This window comes from Leptonotus elevatus, chromosome 5 (assembly GCF_054856555.1).
Source record: "Leptonotus elevatus isolate MCC_2025b chromosome 5, RoL_Lele_1.0, whole genome shotgun sequence".
In the NCBI taxonomy this organism is placed as follows: domain Eukaryota; kingdom Metazoa; phylum Chordata; class Actinopteri; order Syngnathiformes; family Syngnathidae; genus Leptonotus; species Leptonotus elevatus.
In genome coordinates, this window is record NC_141243.1 from 174,430 (window position 1) to 193,568 (window position 19,139).

At 48.3% G+C, this 19,139-nt stretch overlaps 2 protein-coding genes across 6 annotated transcripts; one reads left to right on the forward strand and one right to left on the reverse strand.

Moving 5' to 3' along the window:
• Positions 1-304: 304 nt before the first annotated feature.
• On the forward strand, positions 305-15,521 carry LOC147173119 (bromodomain-containing protein 3-like). Of its 5 annotated transcripts, none has more exons than XM_086076712.1 (12): positions 305-467; positions 4,759-5,034; positions 5,813-5,924; positions 6,016-6,153; positions 6,730-6,880; positions 7,664-7,830; positions 8,872-9,279; positions 10,941-11,069; positions 11,954-12,160; positions 12,254-12,489; positions 13,103-13,413; positions 14,599-15,521. In XM_086076712.1, the coding sequence occupies exons 2-12, from the start codon at positions 4,943-4,945 to the stop codon at positions 14,715-14,717; spliced, it is 2,070 nt and encodes a 689-aa protein (XP_085932838.1). In that variant the 5' UTR covers positions 305-467; positions 4,759-4,942; the 3' UTR covers positions 14,718-15,521. The 5 variants fall into 5 exon arrangements, with proteins under 5 accessions (XP_085932838.1, XP_085932839.1, XP_085932835.1 ...); XM_086076713.1 differs by having other exon boundaries at positions 11,954-12,136; XM_086076709.1 differs by having other exon boundaries at positions 11,954-12,489.
• Positions 15,522-16,801: 1,280 nt separating this feature from the next.
• On the reverse strand, positions 16,802-19,038 carry brd3os (BRD3 opposite strand). The gene is made up of 2 exons (XM_086076727.1): positions 18,883-19,038; positions 16,802-18,561 (listed from the first exon to the last, which is right to left on the reverse strand). The coding sequence occupies exon 2, from the start codon at positions 18,281-18,283 to the stop codon at positions 17,948-17,950; it is 336 nt and encodes a 111-aa protein (XP_085932853.1). The 5' UTR covers positions 18,284-18,561; positions 18,883-19,038; the 3' UTR covers positions 16,802-17,947.
• Between the last annotated feature and the right edge of the window lie 101 nt (positions 19,039-19,139).

The window sequence follows — 19,139 nt, forward strand, 5'->3', positions numbered from 1 at the left end:
GTCGAATGGCGTCTACGACAAGGATCGCACGGACTGATGTGAAGTGCGAAGGTTGAGAAACGCGTTCCTTGAGATGTTGTCAAAGACGGCAGCCGTCGCCAGCCGACGTCGTAACGCAGCGCATTGCACGCTGGGAAATGTCGTTCGCCCGCCGTACGCCAAAACCAACGGCCGGCCAATCCCAGCAACGCGGCGTTCCCTTCAACCAATCGCAGCACTCCACAAATTCCCCTTGGTCGTCCAATCGCAAATGCCAATAGCTCGGCAAGCGCTCGGCCAATCGCGACGCCTCGTCTAGGCGGCCGGCCAATCGGGGCACAACAACAGCAATGACGCGACTAGTCACTACGGCTGCGCGGAGAAGAGACAGCTGATAACTCATCTATTATGCTACTTGGCTAAATCCAAATCATCTCGCAAAGTGAGCGGAGGCCGCCGTTGGACTCGCCGGAGGACCGAAGCCCAAAGTAAACACGTCCGCGCGCACCGTGACAGCCGGCTCGGCGGCCGCTCGGGCTGGGCTCGCCCGCAAAGTGTCGCTTCGTGTCGGGGGGCTGCCCGGCCGCTCGGCGCCCTCAGACAAAGCTCGGCTAACATGCTAACGCGCTAATTAGCCCCGCCAGCGGCCAACGCGAGCGAGTGCAAATGTTGCGTTTCGCTGCCTTCCGCGGCCGACTCGATGCGCGCGCCTCCTTCGGTCCACCAGCGCACGCCTCAAAAGGGCGCAAGCGACGTGACGAACGCTCGCTGCTTTTCTCTTGTGTCGCTAGCTCGCTTAGCCGCTCTTGAGCGTCGGCTTGCCCGCCATCTTTTTCCAGCCAGCCAGCGAGCGTCGCGCTGGGCTGCTGCGAGAAAATGTGCGAGCCCGCGAGCGCCTTTCATCGCGGGGCCACGTTTGCGCTGACGACGCTCCACGAAAAAAGGGCTTCGCGTGCGGGGAAAGGCGCCCGCCGGGCTTGTTGCGGGGAGTCGCCGACGAGTCGGCCGTTAGCTTGTGCGTTAGCCGCCGTCTGCATCTGCAAGCCGCCAAGCCAGGCCAGTTCACTTTTTGCTTTGGCTTCCCCCCCCCTCCCCTCACGCTGCCGTTCACTCGTTGCACTTTTGGGGAGCTTGCAAAAGGTCGCGAAAGGCATTTTTCGTTTCTTCGAGCAGTCCGATTAATAAAATCAAATATTGCAGAAGGGCCAAGTTTACGTCTACCGATGCGCCGTTCAAAGACTTGGCGAGCTCAATGAAAGTTTGAAATGTTGCCGAGCGTTACTTTTAAGATGCATATTTGCTTATTGCTGCCACACCGGCAAGAAAAGAAAAGAAAAAAAGTTTAGTACGTCTATCACCATCCAGCGTTTTACATTTGAACCTGGTCAATTTCACATTTCAACGTGATCAATGTTTCACGGGAAAACGTAAGAAATTTGCATTGTGCGTAAGACAAAACGAAACCATTTCTTTTGGTTCTGGCGACTGGCCGAGCCCGATGGAGGTAAGCCTGTTTCTTTTTCAAATCTTCAAATCTCTTCAAAACATTTGGCCCTTTTATTCATGTTTTTGTTGACGAGCAGTGGAGCTGCTACGAAAGCGTATTGCATTCACTTGGAGGGGGGGGGGGGTGGCTTTTTTGTGTGTGAGTAATTTGTTTAAATTTCCTGTTTTTCGGAATATTTCTGTCATTAAAAAATGTTCAGGAAAACAAGGGGAAGAAATTATTCAAAACAGAAAAAAACATATTCCAAGAAACAGCTGGTGCTTCTGTTTTTCCCGTGTATTTTTTAAAGTGACTTGTTGCAGACTCGCTAATAGCTGTTTAAAAAAAAAAATCAGTAAAACATGAAAAAACATTCCTCGGAAAACAGAAAAAAAATTATTCAGAAAAACAGATTTTTTTTTATATAAATCACGCGAAAATATTCTGGAAAAACAGAACAATATTTAATAAAACACGGAAAAATGACACGGAAAATTAAAAAACGAAATGCTCTAAAAACAGGCCGCCCCCAAAAAAAGTGTCAGAAAAACCAGATTATTTATATATTTTTCTTGCTTGCGTAAGCTGCTAACTGATTTCCATATTATGTCAAGATGTTGCTTTTGACGAGCAACGTGTCAAGAGTTCCCCAAATTCTTCAAAAAGTCTTTGTCAAAATGGTTGGAACAGCTTTGGACTACAAAAACATGAGTTTTGAAGAGAAGGTTCTGGGGTCATGAAAAAAAAACTGGGCATTTTTTGTGTTGTGTATTTTTGGGAAATGTTTTGGTGTGAATATCACCTCTAGGAAATTTGGTTAAAAAAAGCCTTCAATTTGGACTGAAATAGTCTTAACTTGATTTCTCACCGGCTGGCCTGAACTTTTTGGTTGCGTTTTCTCATTCTCCGATTGGCTGTCAAGTTTCAGTTGCGACTAAACGCCAGTAAGCTTGTACGCAATGAAAATTCCTCCACGTTCTCCGAGTGGACGGGTCAACGTGAACGTGACGTCTCAAACGGCAGCAAAAAAGTCGTCCTAAAACGATTGAGAAGCGCCAACTCGCTCGCTACGCTTTTCTTTTGTGTGTGTACGTGAATATCTTGAATGGCGTTTGAAGTGCTCAAGCCACAAAGTTGCGCAAAGATGGCGGCCATTTGTCTCGTTGCGCCTTTGCTTTACAATCTTGTGAATGATTGTTGACTTGCAAGTTTTCACCCAAGCGCTTTCAAGGAAAGTTTTTTTCCTTTCATTTGGGCGAGTACCGATACCAGCGGCCTCCTCCAAAATGTCCCTTCCTGTCCTACCCGGGCAAGATGAGCCGGAATATTTGGAGGACTTTGGAATTGGGGTTCACTGCTGGCCAGGCCAACCCGTACCAACGGATATTGCCCACAATTCTTGACGGCTGCAATATTTCAAGCAACGGGGCACTGATGTCGTTGACAGGCTACGCAAACATGCTCAAGACTCGGGCTGGGTTTAGAAAATGCATATATCCGTACCGAATCCATGTTCCTTTTCATAGCCCAATATCCATTCATAAAACCAATGAATCGATACCTTTAATACGACCTTCGAACTAAATGAATGTCCCTTCTCGTCACGTGGGAATTGATTTGACAAAAAAGTCCATTTATTTACATAGTGCTGTGGTTGTAATCCATTTAAATTAGTATTAATTGTTTTGATCAGGTCGTGTTCAATAAAACATACGAGATTCATGTAACTGCATTGGATTCCATTTTAAATGTAAATATTCGGGGGGGGGGGGGTCATAGTAATGCACAAAGTAGGAGCAAGACATTTCTACTATTTACAGCATTGCTACTTCTGAAAAAGTCTTCCATATAAATTTTAAATTGGTACTCCATGAAATCCTGACCTGGATCGAAAATCAATGGGAATCATGAATCGAATCGCAGCCTTCCGAGTCGAATTGAATCGATTTTGAAAATCTGAATCGATACCCAGTCATTCATTTCATAGAAATACTAATCAAAGTTTTTGGGTCACGTGAATAGTGAAGAAATATCCATTCAAAGCGAACAATTTCAGATCACAATGTTGTTGTCTGAACATTTTTGCAAATTTGTTATTTGTGAATAAATGAAACCTAAAATTAAATTAATGTGTGTGGGTGGGGGGGGCTTGTCGGGATGCACGATAAACCAAGCATTTCGAAAGTGCTGCCTTCAATAACGATAAGTAAGCCGATAATTGTTTGCTAAATGAACTTGAATACAAATATATTTTGGAGTCCTACTTCCCAAAACAAAACGGTCATGTTTTGAAAATGCAACAAATGTAACATTTTGTGGCGATGCAGTCAAGAAAGCTTGCATGTCGTGTAGCCATCATTCATCTTCTGTCAACACGTTATGACCTCACAAATATGACACACTTGTAGAGGAGAGGGGAAAGGTCACAACTCGAGACACGACAGCAACAGATGGACCAACGTGCCATGTCCATTATTATGGGCGATCATATAATAAAATAATGATTAGGGGTGTGCCAAAAAATAGATTCTCATAAGAATTGCGATTTTCAGTTTCAGAATCCATTTGAAATGTCCCAAAATCCATTTTATGTAAATGATTTGATACGGCCTTGCCCTTTGTTTGTGTGCGCCTTTATTGGGAGCGCTGTTCTGTTGTACGCAATTTGGTCACTAGGGGCAGTGTGGTTCCGCGTGTTCTGATACACTGTTATGTTGTAGCCACATTAGAAGGTAGAAGGAAAAAGTCACCATCCAGTTATTCTAATAAAAGTAGATTTTTTGCAGCGTAGGAAGAGCATATGCCGGCAATAATGTTAGCATGCTTCTCTGTAAACATTCCTGAAACGCGTTTTGTATGGATAGTAATAGTAATAATAAAACTGCCGCTCATTAGCATTAGCGAGTCAGACTGGAGTAGATCATGACGATCCTTTGCGCATCTATAAATTGAAGCAGAAATCATTGTCAATCAAATCATTCTGAATCGAAAATTGATTCTGAATCGAATCACAGACCCAAAAATCTGAATGGAATCCAATAGTGTAATACAGTCAAAGAGTCCCACCCCTTTATAAATACGTTTTTGGGACCACGGCACTATTTATAAGAACGTTTTTGGGAGCAAATGAGTTCATATCTTTACATGATTATTTTGATATATTTTACTAGCCGTTATTTTGACACATTTTGTGTGTGTGTGCGTGACATTTTTGTTCAACAAGGTCTTGAAGTGACAAAATAGTTTGTGGTGGGTTGTTGACTAACGTGCGTGACGTTGGTGTGTTTTGTCAGCTCGTACGATGGGAGTTTGTCTGGTGGAGGGAAACGTCCAGCTGAAGGAGCACCGTAACTGACAAAACTCGCACCCAGGCTCGCACCCTTGCTCGCTCGCACCCCAGAGGGCCTTTTCCCAATTTCCCCCCTGCGGTCAGACGCTGCATCCCCACGCCGCATTAGCGCGCGGCCGCCGTCCAGCATGTCGGACGCCCCCGAGGCTGCCCCCCCCAGCCCCCCCACACTCACCAACCCGCCGCCGCCGGAGGTCACCAACGCCACCAAACCCGGCAGGTAAGCCCGCCTGCAGGAAGTCAGCCGGCAGGTCACATCTTGGATGTTTGACCAGTGCTGTCACTAGCCACCATTTTTAGCATCCATTCATCTATTGATTATTCCAAATTGATTAATCGACTAATCAGATTCATTTAAATTTTGCATGCAAGTGTGTTTCTCCCCCCCCGATTACTGTTTCTTAAACAGTGATTGATGTTTATTTCATACTTCATATTCGTATAGTGATTGAAAAAAAGAAGGGGGGGGGGTGAATGTTGTTGGGTCATTGTTTTCCAAACAGATGTTTGCAAATGTCTTATTTTGATTCAACACAGAAGATAATCCTTCTTCTTTTATAAAGGACTACAGAAATGAGTCAACAATTCCGCTTGATATGCTGAAATTTTGGCTCCAAACGATGACTCGATGATTAAAATAGTCGTTGATTAATTTGGTAACGCATTCCTTGTCGATAAATCGATGAATTTGGACAGCTCTATATTTGACCTTGATGACGGTCGCCATGTCAGAAGCCGTCGACCAGTACGAGCCCGTGACAACGGTGCAATCTGGTGAGTTGGCGTCAAATTGGAGCCAGCCAGCGCCTGCATTTCAACTTTCTGGCCATTTTTCACGGGACAAGTGAAGCAAAGTCCCGCATGATGAAAGTCTGTAGCCAATAGCGAGCTTGGGGAGGCCAATCATCTGCCTCCTGCTTGGCGTCATTGCCCACGGCGTGCGTCCTGTGATATGATGTGCTGCGTGCGTGCGTGTGTGCGTGCGTGCGTGCGAGCAGGAAGACGAACCAGCTGCAGTACATGCAGAACGTGGTGGTGAAGACGCTGTGGAAGCATCAGTTCGCGTGGCCGTTCTACCAGCCCGTGGACGCCATCAAGTTGTGCCTGGCGGTGAGTGGATGACGCACACCTGCACGCATCGGGGGGAGGAGCCTGGGCTGAGCCGCTCGTGTGTGTGTTTGTGTGTGTGTGTGTTGCGCAGGACTACCACAAGGTGATCAAGAACCCGATGGACATGGGCACCATCAAGAAGCGTCTGGAGAACAATTACTACTGGAGCGCCAGCGAGGCCATGCAGGACTTCAACACCATGTTCACCAACTGCTACATCTACAACAAGGTCAATGCGCAGAAGACGGCACGTTGACCCCGCCCCCAAGTCCTGACCACATTTTGCTTCGTTTTTTACCAACAGCGTCAATTTGTTTTTCAAAATCTCCGTCTTAATAACGTCACAAATGTACGATTTTTTTGGAACCATCACATGTTGATGTCGTCTTTGTGTCGGCCGTGTCGCGGTGCGGAGACGGTCGTTCAGTAAGCGGAAGGTCGGCTGTCGGATCCCCGCTCTCCCCGAGTCACGTGTCGTGGTGTCCTTGGGCAAGGCACTTGACGCACACTGGTGTATGGAAGGTGCGAATGTTTGCCGATGGTGGGAGGGGCCGTAGGCGCACACCGGCAGCCACGCTTCCTTCCGTTAGCCTGCCCCGGCGCAGCTGCGGCTACTTAAGTAGCTAGCCGCCAGCGCAGTGTGAATGTGTGAGCGCATGAATAATGTAACCACTGTGAAGCGTCTTTGAGTGTCCCAAAAAGTGCGATATAAATCAATATTCAACTTTGGAGCCTTTTTTTTTTCCTATGCTTGTGCGTGACTTGTTTTGTGTGCGTTTGTGTGCGTTTGTGTGTGCGTGCGCAGCCGACGGACGACATTGTGCTGATGGCGCAGGCGCTGGAGAAGATCTTCCTCCAGAAGGTGGCGCAGATGCCTCAGGAGGAAGTGGCCCTGCTGCCGCCGGCCCCCAAAGGCAAGACCAAGAACAAACCGCTTCCGGCTGCCGCCACCCCAGGTGAGGGCGGCCTTGGACCCCAGACCGCCGCCTGCCGACAGTTTGTCCGCAGCCGACTCCAAAAGTCCACGTGGGCAGCAACATTGTGGCAAAAGCCGCAATGTTGTTTGAAAGTCACAAAAGTAAGAGTGAATAAACGTTTCTCCAAAAGTCAGCAATCAGAATAAGAAATGACTTTGGAAGAGAATTAGGAACGCACCTGGACAAAAAGTCAGGACAAGCTTTTGAGGCCATCGGTGCAAGGAAAGAAAACTGTTGGAGCGCCGATCCAAACCTGGTCCGAGTGCGTCCAACGCCGCAATCGCTTTATTGTTCCTCAAAAGTCTTATTGGAGTTAATTGCAGATGAATTTCTAATAGTTTGACCTTTGAGCACACAAGAATGACATCACTGAGAAAACATCAACAATATAACTACAAGTTAGCATTTTTTATAAATTAAATTTAAAAAAGCAACTAACAAACTTGTACAACGGCGTATTAGGGCCATGTATAAATATAATTTTTTTAGAAGACGGGAACAATATGCCGAGAAGAAAACTCTGGGAATATTGTCCCCGCCCACAAAAAAAAAGCATTTTTATACTTCGCCCTAATTTTCACCAACGATTCTAACTGTGATTGTTATGGATGCCGTCTTCTACCACCTGTGCTACTTAATTTCTCTCACAGGATGAATGAATTGTATGAAAGCTTGAGCTTCCTGGAGTACTCGAGTATACTCAAGTACAGTACAAGAGTAAGAGTATTAGACTGCTGATAGTGTTTTTTGTGTGCGTGACAGTGAGTCAGCAGGCGGAGTCTTCGGCGTCGCCCCCCTCGTCCTACCCCTCCCCCTCCCAGACGGCCGTCATTTCCACCACGCCCACCAGTGTCCAAGCCACGCCTCCCGTGCCCACGCCGCCGCAGCCGCCGGCCACCATGATGCCGTCTGCGCAGCCCGTCGTCAAGGTAAGCTGGAGTGACGCTGAGCCCGCCCCTCAAATGCGCACGCCGCTGTCCTCCAAGGTCATGGGCTGGATTTGAGGCAAAGGAACGCCCTCAACTTCCACAAGCCTCAATCCAATTGGAAGGCTGCCGGGTTAGCGGTTAGCGGTTAGCGCTGAGCTAGGTTGTTACGGGAGGCCACAATTTTTAAAGGCCTTTTTGGTATCTTAGGGTTTTCTTGTAATTGGCCGTTCACATGAATTCAAAAAGTATTTTCTTACACTTAGGAAAGGCTTGACTTATTGCACATTTTAATTTATATTCACAATTATTGAATTAGAATGATGACCATTTTTTCATCTCATCCGTGCTAATGTTAATGTTTAAAGTGATGCTAACTTTCATGAATCATTTAATCAGTTCAATTGGATTCGAAATGTTGGTGGAGTTTTCGGTCCGTGTCAGTAAACATCGATGTCTACTACTTTTCTGAGTGCATTGGGGGTCATTTTGAGTGCCCTACAAAATGGCGTGACCCCTGAGTAGGGTCCACGTTCGGACACCGCCACAATGTTGACGTGTGGAGCGTTCGCGTCCACCAAATTTCCAATCATGTCGTCCCCAGTCGTCTGCTGGAACGCTACGTACGGCGGCGGCTAACGTGGCTATAAAATTCTCTGCCCTCATTTTTGGGTTTGCTTTTAACTCATTTGCTCCCAAAAGCGTATAAATACGTTCTATTTTAAACGTTTCAAGTGTCCCAAAGAAGTATTTGTATGTTTTTTTTATGCTCGAGCAGGAGTGCTCAAGTTGGGTCCCTGAGAGCCCCTGACCAGCCTGTTTTGCATGTTTCTCTCCACTTGCACACCTGATTGATGATCAGGATCATTAGCATAAGCTTGCTGATGAGCTGATCATTGGAGTCAGCTGTGCCGCAGGAGGGAAACATGCAAAACAGGCTGGATGGCGGCTCTCCAGGACCCAAGTGGAGCACCCCTGCAGGGGGCGCTGCAATACACAGCTTTGCAGAAAAAGATGTACGAATCCTCTTTGGTGTGCCAACAGAAGAAGGGCGTGAAGAGGAAAGCCGACACCACCACGCCCACCACGTCGGCCATTTCGGCGGGCCGCGCCGACTCGCCCGGCGCGCAGGACGTCAAACCGGCCAAGCTGGCCTCGGTTCGACGGGAGGCCGCCGCCCGCCCCGCCAAAGCGCGGCGGGAGGCGGGCGAGGAGCCGGCGGCCGGCGACGTGGGCGGCGGCGTGGCTGCCGGCGGCGGCGCCGGCGCCGGCAGGAAGGGGGGAAAGCTGGGAGAGCAGATGAAACACTGCGACGCCATCTTGAAGGAGATGCTGTCCAAAAAGCACGCCGCCTACGCGTGGCCCTTCTACAAGCCCGTGGACGCCGAGGCCCTCGAGCTGCACGACTACCACGACATCATCAAGCACCCCATGGACCTCAGCACCGTCAGGGTAACCGCCGCCGCCCGCTTCACATTCATCATCATCATCATCATCATCATCATCATCATCATCATCTTTCCGCTCGTGCGTTCGGCCAATAATCATTCGAGATAATGATGAAGTCGCTGCTATGGAAGGACCGTTTGAGCAAGTGGCAACACTCCAGACGGTCCAAAGACCACTCGCGGGTCAAAAACCGGGCAGGCGCTGCAGCAGACTGCGGCTCCGGAGACACACGTTTGTCCCTCGTTTGTCCCTCGTTTGTCTCTCGTTTGTCCCTCGTTTGTCCCTCGTTTGTCCCTCGTTTGTCCCTCTCCTCTCCTGGCCATCGCTAAAATCAAAAATCTATACATTCGCATTTTATTTGTGTTTGCCAGATGAAATATTCTTCAAACAAATTCATGGTTTACATCCAAATTGTATAATTAAAGAATCCCCCCCAAAAATAGTTTTTCTGATGAATTCTATAAAAGTAAGGATGTCCAAGACCACTTTTTCCACATCCATCCCAGTACAAGAAATTCAGAATTCTTCACAGATTGACGACGATGGAACGCCCCCGCCAGTCTGATGAATTTTGCGTTTGTGGAATATGAATGACGGCAGCCATTTTGATCCATTTGCGGGGGCGGCCATTTTGCCACGCGCTGCCCACTGGAAATGACATCACGTGGTTGGCGGTTACCTGAGCCCCGAGCACCTGTGATGTCATTTTCTGTCAGCAACAAGTGGCAAAATGGCCGCCCCCGCAAATGGACGGAGAGACAAAAACTTTTGCTTCATTCACATTGTACAAGCACAATATTTGAATATTCATCAAATGGAAGGTGCATATTATTGTACACAAGATTTGTTTTCTTGCGAGGTGCGCGAGCAAACGTGGCGATTTTGTCAAGGTTGCAAACGTTCGACAGCACGTTTTGCATTCACTTAAAAAAAATAATTGCAATGCAAACATTTTTGCTCCGTTTTTTTTGAGTAATTTGTTTTCATTTTCTGTTTTACAGAGTATTTATTTTTTACATATTTAGAAAAACAGCGGGAAGAAATGATCGGATTTCTTTTTTTTTTTGACCTCTGAACTCCAAGTGACTTGTTGCAGACTCGCTAATAGCAGTTAAAATAAAATATTCAGAAAAACAGAAAACAAATATTCAGAAAAACAAGGGTAAATATATTTGTTTTAAAACTGAAAAAAATACTCGGTAAAACAGAACAAAAATATTCAGAAAAAACAGAAAATCAAAAAAAAAAATACTCAAAAAAACAAAGCCCCCCCCCCCCCCCCCCCCCGGAAAATGGTCAGAAAAACAGGATTTTTTTTTTTTTCAAGTGAATGCAATACGCTTCCGTATAAATGTCCTTGTTTGCCAGCCAGGATCAAATACAAAATGTCTTTGATAGGAACAAATCCGAGCACGGCGCGCCATCGGCAAAAGTGATGAAGGTGCGAACAGTCGAATCAGGCGGGCGTGGAGGGAATTTCATGAGAGGAAGCGATTGTTCGTTGCACGTGAAATATGGAAAAAAATGACAACTGCTGCCAAAGGGATAAAATCACAATCAAGCCATAATTATTATTTCCATTGCGGTTGCGTGTGCGTCAATTGAGCAGCTTGCGTGTGTTTTGTTGTTGTTGCTACTGTGGAATTTGTGTGCTTTTGTTTCAGAAAAAGATGGACAAAGGCGAGTACTGCGACCCTCAGAGTTTTGCCACCGACGTCCGGTTAATGTTCTCCAACTGCTACAAGTACAACCCCCCCGATCACGAGGTGGTGGCCATGGCGCGCAAGCTGCAGGTACGTCCCGTCGCCGCCCTTCACCTGCCGGCTCTTTGAACCCGTGACACAAGTCAAGTGTCAAAACGAATGCAACCGTTGTTTGAGAGAAAGAAATTGATCCCGTGTGAACTCTAGCGCTTTCCGCTCTTGCTTAACGACAGCAACTAACAGCAATTGCAAATAGCTACAAATACGGCGGCTCATGGAATTTCATATATATATATATATATATATATATTTATTTATTTTATTTTGAGTGTGTGTGAACGTATGTGCGCATATGTGCGTGCATGTGAGTTTGTGCTCATTACAGTCATTTCTTAACAAGCCGCTACTTATTTTCACCTGCATCAAGCAGAACATTGAAAAGAGATACAATGCTGCCATCTGCTGGCCATAGCTGTTTTGTGGTTTTGACACCCATTCACAAAAGGAGCGCTGCGCAAGCTGTTGCACTGCCCATTGAGAAAAAAACCCGTAGTTTCTTTCTTTGGATTTTAGTAAACGTTATTAAACGTTTTTGCCGGTAAAAGAGTTAAAAAAAATCCCATAACCAAATACTTCAGAATGCCGCGAGAGTCATTGTAAGGAGACCAGAGGAAGGATCAAAGAAAAGAAAGCTGCAACAAAGCAAGTGAAATCCAGCAGCAACCAGACACTGGCTCGGACCCACGCAGTTAGCAAAACACAATCTTTCACCAACCCCACAAGCATCGAAATTCCAACAGATTAGGGAGACCTCAAGAGACCAGAGGAAAGACTGAAGACATTTGATTAGTATTTTTTTTTTACACGCGTAGAATAAAGAAAGGCGGGGGGGGGGGGGTTGGCAGATCTGCTGGTTGGCATTGTGTTTCTTGTGGCCGTTTGGCATCTGATAGCAGCCGTTGGTCTCCCGCCAGGACGTGTTTGAGATGCGTTTCGCCAAGATCCCCGACGAAGGCGTGGAGGCGTCGGCGCCGTCCACCACGCCATTGGTTAGTAAAAGCACGGCCTCGTCCGACAGCAGCAACAACTCCTCCTCAGACGAGTCGTCCGACTCGGAGGAGGAGCGCGCCACGCGATTGGCTGAGCTACAGGAGCAGGTTGGTGCTGCCGGCCAATCCCAGGTCAAGAACATTCTACTTGTCTCCTCCTCCTCGAGCCATTGCGCGTTTGGGTGGGTCCGCTCGCCGCGGACGCTAACGAGCTTTTCCCTCCAGCTGAAGGCTGTGCACGAGCAGCTGGCCGTCCTGTCGCAGGCGCCCGTCAGCAAGCCCAAGAAGAAGAAGGAGAAGAAGGACAAGGACAAGAAGAAGGACAAGGCCGCCGACAAGGTCGCCGCCAAGGTCAAGCCCGACGACGACAAGAAGCCCAAGGCCGCCGCCCAGCAGCCCAAGGTCGCCAATCAGAAGAAGGCGCCGGCGCGCAAAGCCAACAGCACCGTCACCGCCGCCAGGTGAGCGAGCGCTTTGATTGATTCCGTGTGGAAAGACTTTCTTTCCTCTTCTTCTTCTTCTTTTTGCACGTTACACTTTTTTCTTCTCGCATCAAATCGAGACATCATTTGATATAAGATTTGTGACGATTGAGCCTTTGGAACGGATTGAGTTTTGGACATTAGCCAAGCGTGTTTATGGATAAGATGTGCAGTGGCCCCGCCCACCGCGGTGGCCCCAGTGGTTATTCCGTCGGCCATGTGAAGCGCGGAGCCCGTGGCGTTTTGTTGGAAGCCTTCCGCAGCCACGCCGGGAAGACTCCAAATGGCGGCCAGATGATTTCTCCACATCTGGATCGCTGGTGAGGTCAGCCGGCCTCCACTGAAGGAACCGATTGACGAGCGCTTGAAGGACCAAGTTGTTTTGAAGGCCTTTGAAATGTCGCCATCATTCAGAATTTCAAACTTGTTGTCAAATGCCGCTCTTCATTTTTCACATCTTTCCCGCACAATTTTGCTCCAAAAATCCTTTCGATAGCATTCCAAGCTAATTAGGACTGTCGCCCTGCATTTTTTTCCCAGCTCGATGACCCCACCCGCATAGTAACATTTTTATTTTGGCTCCGTCCCCCAGGCAAGCCAAGAAGGGCGCCAAGGCGGCGGGCGGCTCGGCCAACGGCGACGACGGCGGCGGCGGCGGCGACGAGTCGTCTTCTCTGCCCATGTCGTACGACGAGAAACGCCAGCTGAGTCTGGACATCAACCGCCTGCCCGGAGAGAAGCTGGGCCGCGTGGTGCACATCATCCAGTCCAGGGAACCTTCCCTGAGGGACTCCAACCCCGACGAGATCGAGATCGACTTTGAGACCCTCAAGCCGTCCACGCTCCGAGAACTGGAGCGCTACGTCAAATCGTGCCTGCAGAAGAAGCAGAGGAAGCTCATGCGTGAGTCGCACAAACACATCAAACATCTTCACCGATGCAAAGGTTCGCTCACGCCCACTTTGCGTGTTGGCCTGAGTCGTTTGTGGCGCCCTCGCAGGTATCCGTCTCTCCGAAGATGGGTTTTTACATCAAAATGGCGTCACGTTGCGCTTTCACGTTTGATGAGAGCGCTTGAAAAATTGCGTCCACGTTCTTCCGTAGGATGAAAGATGACAAACGGAGGCCATTTGTTTTCCTGACGCTTACCCGAGTCTGCTGATGTTTTGCGTTGCGAGAGGAAAAATGGCGCACTCTGCTGGCAGCTCGCGCACTTGCACTTGCAACTCGTCTGCAATAATAAGGGAAAGTACAATACGGGAATCGTTTCATCAATTGTTTTTGTGGAGCAGCAACAGCGCACCTTTGTGTTCTCCGTTTTCCGTTTCCTTCCATTTTCACTTACGCACGCATGCGCTAAATTGGAAAAAGGGCCCGTGAGAGAGCAAAAGCAAAAGGATCCGTTCTCTGCTATCCTTATCGTGAGCGAGACTCCGTCGAGGTTTGCTTCCTTCCACCTTTGGAGCCACGAAAACAGCCCTAACGTTGGCTCCAATCTGCGCGGCAACGTTTTCCACCCGCGACCTTGTTGCATTTCCGCAGCTATTGGCTCGACCGTCCATCGATTGCTTCGGTCTGAACAGTGACGCTTGATGTTTCCGGCTGAGCAGAGTTGAAACGCTCGCCAAGTGGTCAAAAGATGGCGACGGGAGGCGTGACAATCGCACGACGTCGGTGTGGGACGAGACGTCTCGTCTCCCATCGCCGTCTTCATTTTGTTCCGGGTCAAAGGTGCAAAATAGCCTTCGTGTCGTCTTCATAATAAGTAGAAAATTCATACGAGTCGTTTGTGAAGAGAAGCGTAAAGGTGGCGGAGCTGGTCCAAACGGCCATTTTAAAAAATGCAAACCCCGGGCCGCCATCTCTGCTGTTCCTTTGGACGCTTGGAGTGTTGTGGGTCGCACTCGCGGCGAGCGGCGAGCGGCGAGCAGCGGGGCCGGCCCACAGGGAAGCAACTTGCAACTTGCAACTTGCAAGTTGCTCCACGAGTTGACGCACGTCAAAGTGCCCAAACAAGAGTCTGACGTGTCCATCAGCCGTGGCGGCGGCCATGTTGGGAATCATCCTTTTGTTTTCCTTCCTTTCCAGAGAAGCAAGCTGGAGGCGGGGCCTCGGGAGGCGGGGCTAGTCGTTTGAGTGGCAGCTCGTCTTCCTCGTCTGACGACAGCTCATCGACAGGAACGTCCTCTTCCTCAGACACAGACTGAGCACGCACACACACACACGCACACACACACACACCATGAACTTGTTACACACACGTATATAAATATATAAATATATACACTCAAGTACACACAAACACACACACACACAACCTGATGTATGTACATAAGCTGAGCTGTTTTTTAGCAACTAGTCTTTGTTTTTTGTTTTTTAATTTTGTTGTTTGTGGAGGAAAAGAAAAAGTCAAGACGTTTGACTTTTGCGTGGCAAATTATGTGCAGGCCTCCCTCACGGGAATCGAACACACGGCAGAGTGTTTCCTTGACAGACGCTTCTGGCCAATAAAAAGCCTCGTGACGCCACCTGCCCCGCCCCTTCCACCTACACTACATCGCTCACTTCCTGTCGGGCGCACCCCCGCAAAAAATGCGTCTGGTTGGGAAGAAAAGGTTTTAATCTCTGAAATGTTATGTTCTTAATCCATCTTGGTCCCGCCCCCAGCCGCCGTGGCGACATCACCGATTGGTCGGGCCCGCACGACTTTGTTTTTAGTTGCTCCACCAGTTGATTTTTGTATTTTACTAAGAAAAAGGAAAAGAGTGATTTGATGTGTTTGCATGCACTCCGTCGGGCCGTACGTCAGCACTGTATAGTAGCTTCCTGTATAGTCGCTTCTCGTCAAGTAGCTTCCTGTGTAGTCGCCGTGCTACACGCGTGTGCTACGTGCTAACACACGAGAAGCCAAAAGAAGAAGAGAAAAAAAAAAAGTCGTTTGGTGTAATTACTGATATGGGATCCTTATTTTCTGACTTCCTTTCTTTTCATAAATAAACACGTCAAGTGACCTTCGCCTGGCTGACTCCGCCCTCATTGGCCTGCTGCTAGCGCGAACACGCTAACGTGCGCAAATGAGCTTTCGAGGACACCGAATCGGTTCAAATGTTGCTGAGGTTAGGACGCCAGCTGAAATAGTGAGCATGCTAGGACACTTGAGTGTTTTGACGCGCGAGTGGACAAAATGAAGCTGGTGCCATGCCCTGGCGTGTGGGCAAGGAGTGCCACTTTGAGATGTTTGTTGGCTATTTGGTTTCTGTTGCGCTTTTCCACCTTGCAAGGCCCCCTTAAAGCGCTTTACATTTGACTACTACTGATGACAGCAGCAGCAGTTGGCAGTTCAGTATTTTGCTCAAGGGTCACAACGGCATGGGATCGAACCCACAACCTCTGCGAGACGACCGCTCTACCACAGAGCCACGCCGCCCCCAATATTGAAGGTGACACAAATGCAAAATGACAACATTGGCAAGGATGGAGTGGCGACTAGAAAAATGAAGTGGAGCCTTCACGACGACGATGATGATGATGATGATGATGGTGGACAACAGCGATATAATAATTAGTAAGACGTAAGATTAACGAATGAACAAAACTGAGCTCTCAAGAAAAAGCAAAACAAAAAACAGCGATCTATTAGCGTCTGGACTGGCCGTTGGCGTCTTTTGGGTCAAGGCGCTATTTATTTACGTTCTGCTTCTTTTTTTTTTTCTCCCAAGAAAGCATCCTATGAATCCATTTCCAACGTTGAAAGTGGTTTCCGTCCAATTGTTTGGAATTTTTGACTGAAAATGCGCAAAACCGACATGCGACTTGTGGCCGTTTCCATCTGTTGTTCTTTTGCGAATATTGAGAAGGCACTCCGCCACTGTAGGTGGCGCTATACACCATAGAGTTGTGATCCACCAGTCTCTCTTTTTTATTGACACAATACAAATGAACAATTCTGTAACAAATCCACCAGTTATTTAAAAGACCAGGAAGTGACTGTGCCGTGGATGACGTATGAGTTTTCTTTTGTAATTCTTGATCAACTGTAGCGTTTCTTTGTTTTCCATCTAAAATAGCATTAATATTCGTTTCTTTAATTCCAAAAAGATTTCTGTTTTGTCATCCCCCCAAACATACCTTATTTTATCGTCCCGACATTGCTTTGGGACGACAAACGTACGTGTGACGTCATATCCGGTCAAAACGTACAAAACCTGTTTCCACAGCCAAAAGTTACATTTTCCTTTTTTCTATACGCTTCAAAATCCACCCTCTAAGCGTAAAAAATAATAATACAAAATTCCGGTGTTTCCATTCAGTTTTATTTTCGCATTTCTTGAAAATTGGAATAAAAAAGGGTGGATGGAAAGACACGAGGCGATCCACATGTAGCAAGCTTTGCTTTGTTTTCTTGTATTTTTATGTGAACGTACAGGATTGTGTTTTGAATTATGTTTAAAATGAGTTATTGTATGAGAATGTTTCATTAAGTTCTATAGGGGGAGGAGTTAAAAGTCTTTATCTTGCTACCTTTTTTTCCCAGAACGTGTGTAGGTTATATCTTTGTTTTATGTGATTTTTAATATCTTTGAGTCGTTTTTTTCTTTTCCTTTATATATATTTATATGCCGGTAAGCTGCTTGTAACATTTGGAGGTGGCGCAGGAGCGAGTGGTCGCGGTCTCGCGGTCTCGGTCTCGCGGCGCATCCCTTCTTTGGCCATCGATCCGTATTACGGTTGTCAGAATGGAGCCGATCGTCAATGCCGCAAAGTGTCCCTGCTCGGCTGTGTCCCGACACCAAAGATGTCTCTTGTTTTGTAGCATTGGTAGAAATCCTCGCACGTGTTTCAAGATGCAATTCAAACATGCTTAAAGGAGCAAAGTGTGACAAAACGAGTAGAAAACGTAGAAAGCCACACAATCACTCAGTCGTGTAATTGCAAAGAGATTCGATTTAAAAAAGAAGCATTTGCACTCAATAGAACAAAAAGTGTCTGCTGCTCAACTTGAGGAATTGATGACGACTTGATGCTGAGTCAACCGAAGGAGGAGAAACGCAACAGCACTTCTTTGCTTTGCACGAAGTTTCTTTGACTTTTATATACTTTTAACTGCTGGGTCGAAAACAACCCAATTGGGTCCAATATTTGTACAGAACAACACAGATTTGGATAACATTGATCCAAGTTACTGGCTCGGTCCAATTTTTGACCCAGTACTTTTTAAGAGCGTATGATCCTGCAATTGAACCACTTTGTAAAGTGTCAAGGCCGGCCGGGATTGCAATCGAATCCATCAATTAGGAGGTCGCGCTCCACTTTTTATTGATTTTTTCCTGACAGTCCAAAGCCTCCAGTGATGCGGGGGTGTTCAATTCCGCTTTGCCAACTCCCGCAAGGAAACCATCCAAGTCCGACGCAGTCCGTCCGTCCGTCAGTCCGTCCGCTACATGAGCGCGCAGACCCTGGAGCGTCCCCGCTGCTCGTCCAGGCGGCTCTTGTCGGGGACCACCACGGCGCTGTTGCCGTTGCTGCTGTACCAGGCCGACTGGCTGCGGCTGAGGTACGAGGACGGCGGCGGGGGGGCCGCGGCCGTCTGCTGCTGCTGCTGGCGCCACACCAGCCACGACGTGTCCTCGTAGCGCAGGCGCACGAACGACTCGGACAGGGCCTTGGCGGCCAGCGGGGCGCGGGATGCAGGGGCGGCGGGGGCCCGGGTCGCGGCGGGGGCCCGGGTCGGGGCGGGGGCCGCCTCTAGCGCAGGGCCACCGGAGGACGACATGCGGACGCCGTCGCCGGAAGCCGCCACATCCCGGGGAGGTTTACACAAACATTAACAAGCAGCTTTCACGACGGACGGCCAAGTGACGCTCCCCCCGCTGGGAGAGCGCGCGTTACCATGGCGACGACGTACCCGAACTGCGGTTGCGCGTCTCGAGAAGACGACAAAAGTGGAGGCAGGCCTGTAAGATGATGTCGAGGTACTCGCCTGGGCGCCTTCGGATGACGTCACGCAACAGCAGCAACATTGATGATTCCCCCCCGGCCTCGATCCTTTGTCTTCATATAAAATACACAATTACATTGTTTTCCCATTGTTTAAAATTTAACGGAATGCGATTTAAAAAAAGGGGGGGGGGGTCTGCGCGAGCTATGACGTCACTCCCGCTGATGGCCCGACCTTTCATTTCCTGTATACAAAGTGTAGAATTTGTTTGGCCCCCATAAATTGTGTTTTATAACCGTTTCAAGACCGATGACCAAAGCCACGAAACGGTTCCGCTTCCATCCTGTCACGTGACGTCATCCGCATGCGCGCAAGCCACCCTGCTAACGGCCGATGCTAACGCTACTGCCGCTGCCCGTCGCGGAAAGTGCAACCTTGTCAAGCACACGCTCGTCAGCTGCCTTCGCGAGCTCATATGTGCTGAAATGGAAGCCCCGCCACGTCACGCCGATTACATGCGGACGAAATACGCGACAAGTGTTCCGCTTGAGCATCTGCGCTTGTCGTATTTGCGTTAGCCGGTTGGTGCGCTTTTGATTTGCGGTCCGATTAGGAACAAGCGACGCTTAGCTCGTTGGTTCCGCTACCGAACCACACGACAGTACGCACGTGTTTGTTTTCCATTTCAACG

Coding starts and splice junctions, on each gene's coding strand:
- LOC147173119 (XM_086076709.1), top strand. CDS start 4,943: ATGTCGGACGCCCCCGAGGCTGCCCCCCCCAGCCCCCCCACACTCACC. Junction 6,154..6,729: donor ACTGCTACATCTACAACAAG/GTCAATGCGCAG, acceptor GTGCGTGCGCAG/CCGACGGACGACATTGTGCT. Junction 9,280..10,940: donor TGGACCTCAGCACCGTCAGG/GTAACCGCCGCC, acceptor CTTTTGTTTCAG/AAAAAGATGGACAAAGGCGA.
- brd3os (XM_086076727.1), bottom strand. CDS start 18,283: ATGTCGTCCTCCGGTGGCCCTGCGCTAGAGGCGGCCCCCGCCCCGACC.